The 17,461-nt window shown below is 39.3% G+C and overlaps 1 protein-coding gene across 3 annotated transcripts; it reads right to left on the bottom strand.

Moving 5' to 3' along the window:
- Nucleotides 1-232: 232 nt before the first annotated feature.
- On the bottom strand, nt 233-15,819 carry LOC133480756 (guanine nucleotide-binding protein subunit alpha-11-like). 3 transcript variants are annotated; one of them, XM_061779330.1, is made up of 9 exons: nt 15,667-15,819; nt 15,510-15,602; nt 11,768-11,931; nt 7,758-7,942; nt 6,405-6,559; nt 5,539-5,667; nt 3,881-4,010; nt 3,169-3,322; nt 233-893 (listed from the first exon to the last, which is right to left on the bottom strand). In XM_061779330.1, exons 3-9 carry the CDS (start codon nt 11,916-11,918, stop codon nt 688-690), a joined length of 1,110 nt encoding a protein of 369 aa, XP_061635314.1. In that variant the 5' UTR covers nt 11,919-11,931; nt 15,510-15,602; nt 15,667-15,819; the 3' UTR covers nt 233-687. The 3 variants fall into 3 exon arrangements, with proteins under 3 accessions (XP_061635314.1, XP_061635315.1, XP_061635313.1); XM_061779331.1 differs by having other exon boundaries at nt 15,510-15,584; nt 15,667-15,778; XM_061779329.1 differs by having other exon boundaries at nt 15,510-15,789.
- Nucleotides 15,820-17,461: the final 1,642 nt, after the last annotated feature.

A 17,461-nucleotide genomic window follows, 5' to 3' on the forward strand; every position in this document is an offset into this window, starting at 1 on the left:
GTACTGAGCAAACGAGGTACAATGAAGCCCCACCTTTTTAGGTTCACTATTAACAAATTCACTTTTTTATTTTTTATTTTTACACAATTTAGTAACTTGGAATCGGGTGTTAAAAAATAACCATGGGCAATGAGCCACATGCTGCTTCACCATAACATCGTTATCTGATCTCATGGAGCAGCCTTTTCGGGTCAGTTTCCACTTCTAAAAAAAACAAACTGTTGAGTCCATGACCGTTTATATGCCCGGAACTGATTCTTTATTTTCAATTATTTCCGATGGAACTGATTGTGTTGTTCGAAGCACACGAATTTGCATCTGCTGCTTCGTAAACCTTTTAACACCGAAAAGCTCTGATTCCTGGGTGTGAACTTTCATAGTAAATGTTGATGTACAGTAGAAAAGGACAATGTCACCACGTATGCCAGAGCGATTTTGGTACTTAAATGGTACAGTATATCAATAAACCAGGAGTATAGTAGTCGTGCACCCTATTTAAAACGTGCAAAGCGTTAAGCCTCAAGTTTGTTTCGTAGGATTTCGTACAGTAATTACAATTTGGGCTACCTGAAAGAACTTTCTAATGAAAACAACCCCAATCCTTCACGTGTTCAATGAAAAGCTGGCCTTCATTACCACCGTACATCTTCATCTTATGAACAATCGTCCATAGGGCTGTTTTCAAGTTCAGAAGATGCCATACTCCCGCAGAGACGAGAGCAGCACCGTGTCCTTAATGTCGCTGAACACCTTGCGGATGTTGTCCGTGTCTGTGGCGCAGGTGTGGTGCGGGTAGAGGCTCCTCCCCTCCTCCCTGTTTTCCGGGTTGTTGGTCTGCTGCTGGTACAGCTTTTGGATGTATTTTTTGGCATCCTCCGCGTCCTGTCTCCTACCTGGATGGAAGAGGACAGAGTGGGGAATGTTAGTCAGAAACACATGGAGATTGCTAAGCAGAAAAAAACGGGGAGAAAAAAAAAGTATACATTTTGATGGAGGAGGAGATTACATACTACATACATTACTTGGAAAAAGTTTCATAAAATAATACAGGACTTTCAGGGGAAATTTCCAGATGAACCTAAATTCAAAGGAAATCGAAAATCTGCGAGTACAGTGGTGCCTTCAGATACCAGCGACTTGACTTATGGGGTTGTTTTATTTGTTTTTTTTTAGAATTGAGTCGTCGTTTGACCGATTTTGTGCTTTGTTTTCCGACACGATCGCTGTATGGTGGCAATGACTCAACTCACTTCACAACAAGCAGCCGATTGGCAGATACAATTAGTGACCAATTCTTCAAAAAAGAGGCTTCATTCTATTGATTGCCGATCCTAGTTGAAGCTTACTGTCAAACAAAGAGAATAACACCTTGTGTGCCTAAAACAACCACATAGCGCACCCTTTCAGTCCACTAGCTTAATGCTAATGCTAAATAGCATCTATGTTGCAGCGCTTTAACCCTTTAAGCAACATTCTTAACACAAATGGTGCAGCAACACATGTAGACAGATAATATAAAAGTACTCACTGTCATATATTTTTTATCCACCGCGAAGAATGACTAATATTAATTCCGGACTGATGAGCAGAGAGTGGAGTTGAGATGTCAAAAAATCAACAGTATATCCATCTGTCTTATACTGCCCCCAGGTGGCCAAGCCTGGCACACCAGAAAATGTAGCACAATAGCTATTCAATTGATGCAGTGTGGCAAAAACGGTTTAATTATTTTAATGCTACTTAATTATGTCATTGCTTTATGTTTTTATAAAGTACAATATTACAGAGTGCTATTTTTCCTAAGTCATAATAATAATAAAAAAAATACTAATAATAATACTAATCGATATTTTTTTAGGAAAGTACAACATCAACAGTTTGTCTTCTTTTTAGGAAATGAACAATGAAGACAAGTGCAACAGCAACAGTGTGAACTTATGATGCTATGAAAACACTAATAATGGCATTTGTTTTTACTTTGGCTCCATCTCGCGATCCCTTGGATATTAAGCCACATCCTGCATCACTATCTCTAAAAGCAAAATTATTATCTGCAGAGATTATTTCATCCCATCTAAAATCATATTTGTACAAAAATAAAGAATCGATCGTTTTGTGTGTTCATTGTACGTCCACACTGCCGCATCCCCGCTCTGCGCACACACACGGGATTTGAGGGGAAGGCGATCTATCTGTCTGTGGTTGCCATGGGCTACAGGAGGACAGGGGGCATGTTGCTGGAGGTGGAAGATGGGGAGTGTCAAGGAGTGCTCTGCATGCAGCCTTTCACACCAGCAGCAAAGGCCAAATGTGAAAAATATGTACTTATGTATGTAATACAAAAAAAAAAAAAAAAAAAAACAAGTACCTGCCGGTAAGTGAGTCATTTGAAGGCGAACTTTAGAATGGGTTAAAATAGCCCTTAATTATGGTTCATGTTGGTGATGAAGAAAAGGAATTTGGAGTGGGTGGGAAAGTCACTTGGCAAATGATTTTGTGACTGAGTGCATGAGTCACACAAAGAGAAAACACTGGATGAGAGTGAATCAACATGACAACCAACTAACTACCATTCAGCTCACTCATACATCATCTTATATGTACATTACACATAAAATAGCATCTTAAAAATCACTTGCAGACGCTCCTCTCTCATTTTTGGCCCAACAGTGCGTCCGTCTGCAATAAATGTCTGTACGGCGGACAGTGGCCAAATGTTTCCAGGCGGCTCAAATTGGTTCCGGGCGGCGCAAATATGCTTTTATTAATACTTTTGATTGACATTTTTGCGTCGACCAATTTTTGTGGTCGACTTAGCCGAGTTGGACGATTTTTTTTTTCACAGCCCTAGTCTGCAGTAGCATTAGTCCGTGTTGAAAAATAATTAGCGCTAATTGCAGAAATTAGGGGGAAAAAAACCCACATTATAAAATCAGTTACGTACGATTTTAAAATCTGCGAGACCGCAAAAAGTGAACCGCGATATGACGAGGGATGACTGTATGACTGTACTGCAATTTTTCTGACATTTTTGTTTGGTGGTGTGCTGTGAGCTTTTTCTAATTTAAAATACAGTATGTGTCTTGGCTCAAAAAAAAAAAAAAAGGTTAGGAAACATGCAAGGGAGGGTTTTAAAGCTCATTGCCAACCTGGGCAAACAACGCTTACCCATGAAACCGGGGAAGTATTTCTTCAGGTCCGAGGATAGGATTTTGTCGGCCAGGATGTCAGTTTTGTTGAGGAAGAGTATGATGGAGGTCCTGTGGAACCACGGCGAATGGATGGTGGTGTAGAACAAAGCCAGGCTCTCCTGCATGCGGTTCTGAGACACGCACAAACACGTTTTGACAACAATAAAACTACCCTAAATGTCATTCTTTCACCCTTTTCCTGAAGTGAACACACAAAATATGGTATTTAAAAATGTGCCATTCTTCTGTAACTGTGCTTCGTTTGTGTACACTGAGACTGTACAAATTTGACCAGTGTCTACCACAATGAATTTTTCGATTTACCAGTACATGAATGTGCAGTACATTTTAAACATAGAAAACAGAAGTGATACAATGAACTAAACAAGAACCTGCAACGGAGCAAATGCTTTCCCTTCATTAATTCAGAATTAATCGATTTGTTAATGTCAGACAGGCTATTAATACATTTTGAAACGTTGTGTAGTAAATAATTGGATGTAGACAATTATTATGAGGATATTCTCGATGTGTGCATAGAAAATGAACAACAGTATGTAAAGGTTAAAATGGTGCAATAAACGCCTTGGTGTCAGGTATGGAGGGAGTTTTTCTTGTGTGAGAGTGCCACTTTGTGGCACATTGGCAAAGTGACACTGACAAGACTGTGACAAGGTGGGGACACTTACAATGGTGTCCCTCTCCTCCAGGACCTGGTCGTACTCGCTGAGGGAGGCCAGGAAGATGAGCGAGGTGACGTTCTCGAAGCAGTGGATCCATTTCCGACGCTCTGACTTCTGACCGCCCACGTCCACGATCCTGTTCGAGAATTGCCGAGGAACAAGAGGAAGAAGGGGAAAAAGTGAGGAAAAGCGTACTAGATAACAATTGACAATCCAAACTGAATTGAAGAGCGAAGCAGATTACAGACAAGGCACAGGGCACTTTAAAAAAAAATAGCATATTAACGACTGTTTGATTGATTTTCATTTGTCTCAACCAAGCACAAGCATAATAATTTACATTTTTTTTTTTAAAAACCTGTGATAAAGTACAAGTTCGAGAAGGGGCTGAAGGAAGCAAAGCTTGTTAGGTTAAGTTTAACTTTAAGATTCAATTCAGCCACCCCTTACATTGTGATGATTTCAATATCCATAACAACATACATAATCCATTAATCCATGTTTTCCATCCATCCATCCATCCATCTTTACTTTAAAATAAAATGAAGCCACCGGCACGGTGGAAGACTGGTTAGCACATCTGCCTCACAGTTCTGGGGACTGGGGTTCAAATCCCAGCCCCGCCTGTGTGGAGTTTGCATGTTCTCCCCGTGCCTGGGTGGGTTTTCTCCGGGTACTCCAGCTTCCTCCCACATCCCCAAAACATGCGCGGTAGGTTGACTGAAGACTCCAAATTGCCCGAAGGTGTGAATGTGAGTGCGAATGGTTGTTTGTTTCTATGTGCCCTGCGATTGGCTGGCCACCGGTTCAGGGTGTACCCCGCCTCTCGCCCGGAGATAGCTGGGATAGGCTCCAGCAGCCCTAGTGTGGATAAGCAGTAAAGAAAAATAAAATGAAGCCCTTATAAAAAGCATGCTAACTAAAATAATTTCAAACTAGCTGTCCAATTTGTAGTTTTTTGAAGCTGTTTGTTTGTAGTTTGTACTTTTAAATTGTTTTAAGTTGCACATTTTTATGTTCTCATCTAGTTTTTTTCTCCACAATTTCACAGTACAAAAAGAGATGATGAGATGATATATTATCATCTTCTTATCATATTATTATGATATATATATATATATATATATATATCATATTTTTCAGAGTTGAATAAATAGTCGGCTGTTTAAGAGTACAATTGATGAACAATGTCTATGCTGTCTTTGTGGTTAATTCTGCTGTTATAACCCTCGAAGGAAAAGATATTTGCACACAAACGGTGGAGTAACATGTAGGCAGACAATATAGCAGTACTCACAGGCATATATTCTTTATTCTTTTAAAATGACTAATGTAACCGAAGCTTACTGACTCAGTTGCAAAACTCTTCTTTGTGTGTGTCTCTATGTCTGTGCCTTTATGTACAAGGTGCGAATATTTGAAGGAGCACCACCATGTCCATTGAATTGTAGCAAAAAAATGTGGCAAAAACTGCTTAATTCTTTACATTCCATTCAATGATGTCATTACTGTATGTTTTTATAAAATACAATATTATAGAGTGATATTTGTCTCTATTGAAAAACACATTTCCATTTATTTCAATGGGAAAAGATTTAATTAAACCCTTAGGGCACCGCTGTAATAGGATTGTTGTTCATGGGAGAATAGCTACTGTGAGTCACCTGAGCGTGATTTTATTGATGGTAAAGGAATAGTCATGGATGCCCGTGGTGGGGAATCGGACTCTCAGCACGTCCTGTTCTGTGGGGATGTAGTCTGGCTCTGCGATGCGATCCAGTTGGCTCATGTAGCTGAACGCACACAGACACAGAAACTCTTTTTAAAAATGTGTCAGTTAGAAGTCATGAAACTGCAGCTAGCGATATGGCCTCCCACCTGTGTGGAAAACAAACACAAGTGATGGAAGATACGTGATGAATTAGCCGTGATTAAAAAGACGAGACGGGAGCTGAGCCACTATGTACAGATGAGGCCTTTATGGCCACTATTGAGGCAAACACACACACACACACACACACACTACTTGGCAAACAGAGGAACACGGGAGGCAAACAGTGACTTTGTGTTTGATTGACTTTTCCATTAGGAAAACCCCAAAGCCACTTCATCTTTCCGTGTTATATGATTTTATTTTCATTGAATGAAAAAAAACGTAAGCAGTGAAATGAGTCAGAAGGAACCACTTCCCTCGACTGGCTGGATTGCAAAAATATTGACTAACAGGAACTATGTGATGACTGCAGAAAATGTTTCAGTAAGAAAATGAATCAAGACTTTCAGGAATTTCTCCTCAATTGTTTATTTTTTCCAAATGGCATATAAGGAGAGAATATACAGGTGCATCCCCAGAAAATTACAATACGGTCAATCATTTCATTTATTTCAGTAGGTCAATTGAAATAGTAACTCATATAGATCTAAAGACTCTTTAAAACTACTTTTTAGAAGGCAAGTTTTGATGTAAACATTACCTGTCCGGTAAAAAAAACGCCCAGATGCGAAGTGGGATAGAAAACATTGCACTCACTACTCGGTGGAGTCCAGCAGCTGGTACTCGCGTCGTCGGCTGTAGCAGACCTGCATGCCGGAATCGGCCCAGAGGCGGCGGATGGCGTCCACGCAGTCTCGCTCCAACTTGGTGATGTGCGCCGTGTTGATGTTCTCGATCTTACTGGCGTAGAACTGCGGGAGAGTGTGAATGAGAAGCGCGGTGGTGGGAAGTAACCAAGTACAAATGCGAGTACTTACATAAATTGATTATGATTCAGTTACTGGTTTGGTCCATAACATGTCAGAAAATACCTACAAAGGTTGATCATTGTTGTCCAATGTCTTATTTGGATTCAACACAAAGATAACAAATCTGCTTTCATGGAGGACTATAGAAATCTGAGAATATTTACAGATGAGAGGCTGACATTCTGAGGGTTTAAACAATTTTAAGTTAATGTCAAATCATTAATTGTACCTTTAAACTCAAAACACTCATATTTCAAATGATCTTTCCCCCATGGCATTCATTTTTTCAAGCATCCCTCCAAAAAAAAAAATAATAATAAAAAATTTGTAACTTGGTTTTAATAGGATAAATCTATAAAATATAATATTTTACTTTATAAAAACATACAGCAATGACATATTTGAATAGAATGTGAATAAATGAAATGGTTTTCGCCGCATTTTTTGCTTCAATTCAATAACATTGTGCTTGTCCTTCTGGTCAGCATGCCTTGGTCACATGGGGGCAGTATAACACAATACATGGAGACACCTAAGCAGCTCAGTAAGCCACAGTATTATTAGTCATGCGTTGCCGAGGATAAAGAATATATGCCTGTGAGCATTGTTATATATCCATCTGTATGTGTTGCTCCACTGTTTGTGTTCAAATATCCGTTGCTTAGAGGGTTATAACACCGCAACGCCAACGCTATTTGTTAGCCCGTCTATGGCGTTTCCCATTATGCGTTAGCATTAAGCTAGCGGACTTTAAGGCAAAGTTATGTGGTTGTTTTAAATACACAACGTCAACTAGGAGTTGGCAATATGCAGCTTGAAACTTAGATTTGCACAATTGCTCATCATCTGCCAAACCGCTGCTTGTTGTGAAGTGAAATTTCAATACATTTACGAGGGCTTTTTGACTTCTCTGCCAATGTGCAAGAGTTTGAGTCAGTACTTCTGCTTTTACGCAAATATCTGTACTTAGAGTGTGAATACTTTTGCCACCGCTGCAGAAGTGCAACTGGTTGTGCTCATAATGGACCTTGTTTATGTCTATTTAGAGACCAGAGGGGGCCCGGGTGGGCGGACTTGCTCGTGAGCGGTCCAGCGAGCCCGCATGCATACAGCAAGTGTTTGTATATGTTTGCGAGCGCACCTCGTTGTCTGGGTTTGAGTAGGGAATTTTGAGCGTGGTCATGGCGCCTGTCATGGCCTTGATGGCCGTGAAGATGTTCTGGAAGATGCATTTAGTGAATTCTTTCCTGTCCTCCTCCGAGAAGCCCCGACCGTGGATGATCCTCATCTGGCGGATGAAGGTTGTTTTTCCACTCTCGCCAGTTCCTGAGGAAGCAAGTGGCACAAATGATACCAATATGTACTAATATAGATTGTAGGCTACTCCACAAGCATGAAGGAACTCAGAAATACTTGAAGGCGGGAGTGTGTGCTTAATGTCATTTTAGGTCTTTGATGAGAAGAAGATGGATTCTACAAAGAGGTATTAGGGTCATAATGAAAAGAAAAAATAAATAATCAGATTGCAAGAATAACGGAGTAATTTTGATGGTACAATGTCATATTTTACGAAATAAATACAAAAAAAGAAATGATATTTTCAAGAACAATCGTAGTATTCCTACAAAGGTATGACCTTTCTTTTAACCTTCTTACTTTATCAGGATAAAAATCATACTATTTCTGTAATATTAAGACTATTTGGCTCAAAACTTTTTGATCAGAAATACAAATGTATTATTACAATTTTGTAGGTCAGAAAATAGAACTTTTTTCTCGTAATATAAAAACTTTTTTATTTGAAAAAAACCAAAAACAAAACAAACAAAAAAGGACGGCGCTCTTGTAAGATTCCAACAATTTTTCTCTCCCCCTAATACTTCTTTGTTGGCTTCTCTGTGTAACACCTCTTTGATTAATCTGAAAAAGATAACGATAGGATAATCAAAGAAACTTGAACTGAAGGCTGGAGCCAGCAGTCTCATAATCCCTGTGAATATTGAAATGTGATGTTCCATCATAACCGGGGTTTGTCAAAGTTCCAGAAAACACCATGTAGTGTGAAATGACACTGAACAGCTGTTTACAAAGACCTTTTAACAAACATTTTTCTCTGGACATTTGAGCGGGAGATTGGAGACATATGCGGCATTCGCAACCAACACTGAGCCGAATTATCCTTCTTTTTTTTTTTTTTTTTTTTTTTTTTTACCAATATCCAGAACAATCAGTGTTACAGCCGTAACCAGTCTAGCGATCACAATCGGAATCATTCTTGACATACTTGCATGTGGACACATGCTTGGCATACTTCCCTCTCCCGTTAGGCCACCAAACAGGCCAGGCTACACATCGTAACACATGGGTGTCAAACTTGTTTTCATCACAGGGCACATGGTAGATATTGTTACCCTAAGCAGGGCTAGTTAGAAATGGGGAAACCATAAATGTATGATTGCAGAGGGTGTAATGGTAGGCCAACAATCACTGTTCAGTCCCTGCCTTGGTTTTAAGGTCACATTTCAGTTGACACTGGGGCACAAGGGACATTATGCAAAACAAACTGCTTTTATCTTGTGCAAACAGGAACATATTTAATTATATTTGAAATAGCTTCAATACTTTTTGAAATAGCTTCAATACTTTTAAGAAAGTGCAACATCATCACTTTGTCTTCTTTTTAGGAAATGAACGATGCAGACAAGCGCAACATAACAGTTGAATACTGCAAAGTCTTAGGCTATAAAAACACTAATATGGCAAATTGCGGAGGACATGGATTAACCTCTGCCGTAAATCGTACAAAAATTTGAGCAATGGCTGCTCCCGCTAAGAAGGTTTATAATTGCCTATACGCAGGGGTGTCAAACTCATTTCTGTCACAGGCCACATTGTAGTTTGGACTTCCTTTGGAGCGCCGTTATGACTGTGAACCCTAACACAGTGGACCTTCACATACTCACGGCTCGGCAGCCGCGGATTCACTTATTCACAGATTTTCTTTTTTACCATTTTCCCCCCTTTTTTTCCATTTCATTAAAAAAATAATCTAATTTATTTTTCAATATTGTTTTTTTCTTCATTTTTATGAATTGCGGGGGTCCACTACAAATGAATTATCACCTCATATAATTACACATACACAACAAATTGAGGGATAACTACACTTGAGATCCAGAAGCCTCTAAAAACATGTTTTTTAACTATTATAAAATGTATTTTAAAATGCAGATTGGTAAGAAAAAATACTCTACTACTATATTTCTATGTCATTAAAAGTATAGAAAATTTGTAATTTTTATATTTTCACAGGAAACATGAAGTTGACGCACATGATTTGCTTGCGCGGGCCACATAAAATCATGTGGCGGGCCGGATCTGGCCCCCAGGCCACGGCTTTGACACCTGTTGGCTATAGGAATAAATATTCCACAAACTATTATCCCAAACACATTAAACTCTATTAGGGCAACTAGCGCTGTCACTCTTGAATATTTTTAGAGAGGCAGGGTACACCCTGAACTGGTCGCCAGCCAATCGCAAGGCACATGTAAACAAACAACAGCTCACACTCACATTCACCAATGACTATTTATTACCCAATTATTATTATGTATTGTTTTGTATTGTTTAATAATTAAGCCAGGCCAAATAAACAATTAATGTTACACAAGAGGGAGTGTTGTACTCACTGGTTTTTGAAACTGAGAGCTACTGTACTTCTACTAATTCATGGAAAGTGCTACTCGTGCGATGTACACTTCCAAGGCTACTTTAAGTTCAACTACATGCCAAAGGTCATTCAAATAACAATTATTTTCCTAATAGATTAGACAGACTATGTTTTTCCCCATAAATTGATGATGATTCATTTACTGCTTTGAATTTTTTTTGTTGTTTTCCAAAGTAAAAGCAGATGCTTGCAAATCATGAAGGACTACAGATATCTGAGAATATTTACTTTTGAGAGGCCGAAATCAGAGGATCAGCTCCTCCCTGACATCCAACAATCGCCTCTCAGTTGAGCTACAGCAGTGTTTTGAGACACGAGTGCCCCGACTTACTTGCTTGACTTTGAGATACGAGTCGTTGTTTGGATCGAATATTTTGACTTAAGATAGAAGCAAAAACCTGAGATATGAGCGCGCTCCAGACCCCCACCACAGCGGCCGGAATGGAATTTCTATTCATTTCAATGGGGAAAGATGATTTCAGATATGAAGTGCGTCGAAATACGAGCATGGCCACGGAACATTAAACTCATACCTCCAAAGGGCACCACGTAAAAACGCGAATAGCTTTTTTCCGCTAATGTCTGTGGACAGGTTCCACAGCAAAAAAAAACTAAACAAAAAACGGAACCGATTTGTGTACGATTATTCTAATGTTATTTCTATTTGCTTTGGCTCCAAGTGAAGAGGCCAGGAGAGGCTGTTTAAATTGTAATGGAGGTTGCATGTGTACTGTGCTCAGGGTTTACCCCGCATCTCGCCTATAGCGGGGATAGCCTCCAACTCACCTGCAACCTTAATAACGACAAGCGCTGTGGAAAATGGATGGATGACAGGATAGATGTATTCTTAGTTCTTTTTTAAATCTAGATTGCTAGCCATGACCTCTGCTAACCAGAAGCCGAGGTGCACTGTATTTGATTACTTACTAGGCAATTCTACTTCTTGTCCCTTACCCAATATATTCCATGTGAGAACCCTAATAATAAAATCATTGCCTATATTAAGAGTTTAAACTAAGATGCCAGCTGTATTACTACAAAATATTTCCTTTGCACCAATGTACTATTTTCCTCTAAGACAGGGCTTTGGCGCCATTTTGTGGAATCTTGCGGCATTTCGGAAAGCACAACAAATGTGAATAAGTGGGGTTTTCAGTTAATAGCTGGGAATAGGTTCCACAGGGGGAAAACAAATTTATGAATTTGAATGAATTTATGAATATTGAAGTGCAAATATGCGGGGCATTACTGTACATAATCAACCCTGTATTTGGTTATGATAATTTCCATGCCTAGTTTTGAACAGAAGTCACGGACCAATAAAGACCAATAAAGTTTTTGCGGGCCGCATAAAATGATGTGGAACGCCATAGTTTCACACCTGTGAGCTAACAGAAAAGGTGGTTGGCATCACTCACCCAACAAGAGGATTTTGACCTGCCGCTGCTCCTTCCGCTTCTGAACCTTGAGTTGGCGCTTGATCTCCTTGTCCACGGTGATGGACCTCTGCTCCTCCTCTGAGAGGCAGCACATGCAGGTGCGCCGGCAAAGGTCCCAGCAGCCCGCCATGGCCCAAACACACCTGACGTCAAACCACCCACATCTCAGCGTTAGCCACACAATTCTCTGCAGTGAAACACCATTAACTTCTCATTTGTAAACATTTGCCCACATAGGAATGAATGTAAATTCTATAAAACCGTTATCAACTGTACAGTAATTCCCCCATAATTCCACTAAAGCCCTGTCTAAATAGAAATTGATGTCAAGGAAGTATGTCGAAGTAATACAGCTTGACTGTTTTTATGTCAGGGAAGAGATAAGATTAGCTTTTGTTGTTAGTGGAAGTGTACATGTAGACAAAATCAAATCATCTGTAAGCCATTTATTTTTAAGGTAACGTAATTATGAATTATATTTTTGTGTTTTGGGATCATAGTTGTTGGTATACTTATGGTTTCAACTATTAACATAAGACATTTTAAAACATGTTGGGGGGCGTCTATTACACGTGGCTGGGCTTTGCCCCTATCTATCTTTTTGCAATTACTGTACAGGCAATATGTTAAGTCACGTTCCTAACTGTAATATAAGCAAAAAGGGTCATTGACCATTGTATAATAAAACTCAAATGAAGTCAAACCCTTCACCCTCGGAAGACATCTGACTTTTTTTTTTTTTTTTTTTTTTGAATTATTTGGTCATTTTACATACTACTGAGCCATGATGCTTTCAATTACATGCTATTTACACTAGCACCTAGATAAAATCCAACTCCAATGAAACATTATTGTTGTCATACACCGTTATACTGTAGTTGTCTATTATTTTTTTCTCTGTTGTCTTTTCACAGTCTGTGCCCTCACCATGTGTTATGATGTAAAGTAATGTATTATGTAACTATGTCACACTGTTCAGTTTGTTGTCCTTGTACAACCCCAATTCCAATGAAGTTGGGACGTTGTGTTGAACATAAATAAAAACAGAAGACAATGATTTTCAAATCATGTTCAACCTATAATTAATTGAATACACTACAAAGACAATATATTTCATGTTCAAACTGATAATCATGATTGTTTTTAGCAAATAATCATTAACTAAGAATTGTATGGCTGCAACACGTTCCAAAAAAGTTTACCACTGTGTTACATCACCTTTTCTTTTAACAACATTCAATAAACGTTTGGGAACTGACGACACTAATTGTTGAAGCTTTGTAGGTGGAATTCTTTCCCATTCTTGCTTGATGTACAGCTTCAGCTGTTAAACAGTCCGGGGTCTCCTTTGTCGTATTTTACGCTTCATAATGCGCCACACCTTTTCAATGGGAGACAGGTCTGGACTGCAGGCAGGCCAGTCTAGTACCTGCACTCTTTTACTACGAAGCCATGCTGTTGTAACACATGCAGAATGTGGTTTGGCATTCGCTTGCTGAAATAAGCAGGGGCGGCCATGAAAAAGACGTTACTTGGATGGCAGCATATACTTCTCCAAAACCTGTATGTACCTTTCAGCATTAATGGTGCCTTCACAGATGTGTAAGTTACCCATGCCATTGGTACTAACACAGCCCCATACCATCACAGAGGCTGGCTTTTGAACTTTGCGTCCATAACAGTCCGGATGGTTCTTCTCCTCTTTGGCCCGGAGGACACGACGTCCACAATTTCCAAAAACAATTTGAAATGTGGACTCGTCGGACTACAGAACACTTTTCCACTTTGCATCAGTCCATCTTAGATGAGCTCGGGCCCAGAGAAGCCGGCGGCATTTCTGAGTGTTGTTGATAAATGGCTTTTGCTTTGCATAGTAGAGTTTCAAGTTGCACTTACGGATGTAGTGCCAAACTGTATTTACTGACATTGGTTTTCTGAAGTCTTCCTGAGCCCATGTGGTGATATCCTTTACACATTGATGTCGGTCACGGGCATTCAATCCTGGTTTTCGGCCTTGCCGCTTATATGCAGTGATTTTCTCCAGATTCGCTGAACCTTTTTGATGATATTATGGACCGTAGATGATGAAATCCCTAAATTCCTTGCAATTGTACGTTGAGGAACATTGTCCTTAAACTGTTTGACTATTTTCTCACGCATCTTCTCGCCCCATCTTTGCTTGTGAATGACTGAGCAATTCAGGGAAGCTCCTTTTCTACCCAATCATGGCACCCACCTGTTCCCAATTAGCCTGTTCACCTGTGGGATGTTCCAAACAGGTGTTTGATGAGCATTCTTCAACTTTCTCAGTCTTTCTGTTTTTATTCATGTTTAACGCAACGTCCCAACTTCATTGGAATTGGGGTTGTATTGGTATTTGCTTCTATTCTTTTTTGTTTGCCGGGTCAGCACTGCAAATAAGAGTCTGTTCTCAGTTGAAATGACACTTGCGCTCCAAGATCGAATGAGTGTGATAGGAGTGACTTTGTTTTAGACACGCTACACTGTCACTGTGAACTTTGAATGAAGGTTAATATAACTGCATCAAGACTACTAGGTCACCCCGAAATAATTTACCGCAACTGTTAAAGGAGCATGGATGTAAACAACATTGTACATTGCAGTACATTCAATATACACAAGAACATTTGTATATTACTTGATAACTGGTTATATTACAAGAGATTTTAAATGGTATTTTTTTCACTGGGGCGTTTTGTGAAGACCAGTATTTGTTTTGGGGGGCTGGCAATCGGTTTTAGGAGTGTAGGACAACAAATGTTCGCTATTAACACATACTACCCAATATTTGGAGGGGGCGTGTTTGACAAATTTTTAGGGGGGCTGAATCACCCCTAAAACAAGTTGCCATTCATTTCATGTAATGTTAAGGGAAAATCTCGGCGACATGGCGGAACATGAGCCAGGGAGCATTAACAACCCAGATGCAACAGATTAAGAGAAGGAATATGTTTGATTGCCTTAAGAAAATGGTTTGACGCCTACAATAAGGCTTTGTGTCGTGCGCCAGTTTAAAACCACCAACTTCTGGGTTCAGCTAGTGGTACACTCGCCTGACTTGGGCACAGTTCCAAACTGAACAGGATAAGTGTTAAAATGTGAAAATGGATGCATTGATAGATGAAGGGACTTTTTGGGTTTTTTTTTTTTTTTTTTTACTCAAGGAGTTGAATCACTACTTCTATTTTTCACAGTATCTGTACTTCTACTCAAGTTCCTAGTGTGAGTACTTTTGCTACCTCTTGTACTGTACTTAACTGACAGTAAACATTCTTTTTTACCTTTTACATTCAGAATCTGGACTTTTATACTTTTACTGACTTAAAGGAGTGAATCAGTACTTCTACTTTTACCACTTTCTTTTGCACAAATATCTGTACTTCTACTTACTTACACAGTGTGAGTACCTTTGCCACCTGTGGTATTGCATATAATTGACAATTAAAAAAAAAAAAAATCATTTGAAATTTTTGCACTTGAGCACATTTTTTTTTTATTTTTTTTTTTTTACTTTTATACATTGACTTATGTAAGTGAGTCGAAGCGGTGCTTTTTATTTGACCAGTCTTTTTATTTGAACACAAGTATCTGTACCTGCATATCTGTGTCATTCGGGTAAACGGAGTAACTTTGGTTGTGAGTTGAAGTTAGAGCTCAAGCGTCATCAGAATGACCGAAATGACAAAAAACACTCCAGTACCTTAGAGAGAGCTCAGTCCGTCACAGCGTCTCGTTCACGTGGTCCATGTCCCGTCAGATGCCCGGTCCGGTGCACCTGCGGGCCAAAGTGCAGCTGGAGCGGCCTAACTGTGTCATTCGCATTCACAAGTCCGACCTTTATTTTGTCACGAACCAACCTGCTGCTCGGGTAGATCCACGTCGCACCTCGCCTACGCAGGAATGTTCCGTGTCCACGCTCCGCGGTTGGAATGCGCTCTGGGCGACCGCGCCGCAAGAACGCCGCGACCGCAGCGGCGCCGGAAGAAACGAGACGGAAGCCTTCAAAATAGGATGGGTATCTTTGAAAGTCCACCGAGAAAGCGAAAGTATTGACACACTTGGAAGAAAATGGAATCATGTCAAATGTAGAAGTATTGATTCGACCCCTGTATTGAAGTTAAAAAAAAATAAAAAATAAAGTAACTTTAAAAAAAAAAAAAAAAAAAAAAAGCAACAATCTTCTTACAAATTTCACACATCATGAATTTCCCATTTAAAGATTTCACACTGAATAACTCACAGTTTGTGAGTAAATTATAAAGGCATTATCATTCTTTGGGTATATGTACTTTTCTGAGTGGTGTGCTGTAAGATTTCTATTATGTAAAAATATTACTGTAATGTGCCAAGGCCAGTGGTGGCAAAAGTACTCACATTCTGTACCGAAGATGTACAGGTAATTGTGTTTTAAAAAAAAAAAAAAAAAGAAAAACTGGTAAAAAGAAAAAGTACAGACTGAAATGTTTAAGTACCAAAGTAAAACGTAACAATGAATTTATACTGTCAAGACTCGTTTTGATATCTGGGCATAACTGAAAATAATAATCACTTTTTAAAAAAGATGCACATAAAATAGTTTACTTCATTTATTAACTTTCATGGTGTTTGTACTGGGGGGGGGGGAAACAAATCACTGGACACTCAAAATGTTTTCTTTTGCTCACTGAGTAGCAAAAAAATATATGCTGAATTAGCTATAGTGATAACAACTGACAACACCTTATTTGTAAAGTATAACTTTTTTCAGAAAATGTTTTTTAAGGGAAGAAGATGGTGGTTTTTACGCCGCCACAATGCATTTGTCACAAATCCTTCTTGGAGCCATCCACAGAAGTTTAAAAAAATATATAACAAGCCTTTTTCGACAGGGTAACGGGTAGAACCTACAGATTTTTTTTAAATGAAGAAAGTAAAACTAAAAAGTTGTCCGAAAAAAAAATCATGTAAAATGACCTGAAAACAATACTTAGAAGTACAGTAATGATTTGTACTTTTTTTTTGTTTTACTCCCCGTCACTGGTTGACAGGATGTAAACAAAGATGATTTAAGGGGCCCTTTTTGTTACCGCGTCAATGTTTTCCTGTTGACGTGCGACATGGTTGAAAGTAATTGATTTTTGATAGTTTCCATGGATGGCCAAGATTTTCCACACTACTGCGCCAAGACACATGCATGGCACCGATCTAAAATGTCACAGAAAATGTATATACTGAGATAATGCTTTGATCTGGCATACCTGTGCGAAGTTTGAGCGTTCTCCCCGTGCTCGCGTGGGTTTTCTCCAGGTGCTCCTGCTCCCTCCCATAGTCCACATCCCGCATGCCTATTAGATGACCCGAATGAGGACAAGGGCTAAAGAAAAATTGTATTTGAGGTTGACACTTTGAATAAAAATGAGTCACTTTAATAGTGACTCTTATTATTGTATGCCCATGGAAAATGTAGTCTTCAGTTAAACTGACATGCATGTTTTTAGAATGTGAGAGGAAGTGGTTTTTTTCTTCTTTTTTTTAAGCACATACACAACAAAATATATTATTTTGAAAGTCATCAACCCGAAATGTGTCACGTGTCTTTCTGTCATCATTTGGGATATAGTTTCGGCTGGCAGGAACTCTAGAATCTTCTCTGTCTCCAATTACGAAAGAAAG

Source organism: Phyllopteryx taeniolatus, chromosome 7 (genome assembly GCF_024500385.1).
Source record: "Phyllopteryx taeniolatus isolate TA_2022b chromosome 7, UOR_Ptae_1.2, whole genome shotgun sequence".
Lineage (NCBI taxonomy): Eukaryota > Metazoa > Chordata > Actinopteri > Syngnathiformes > Syngnathidae > Phyllopteryx > Phyllopteryx taeniolatus.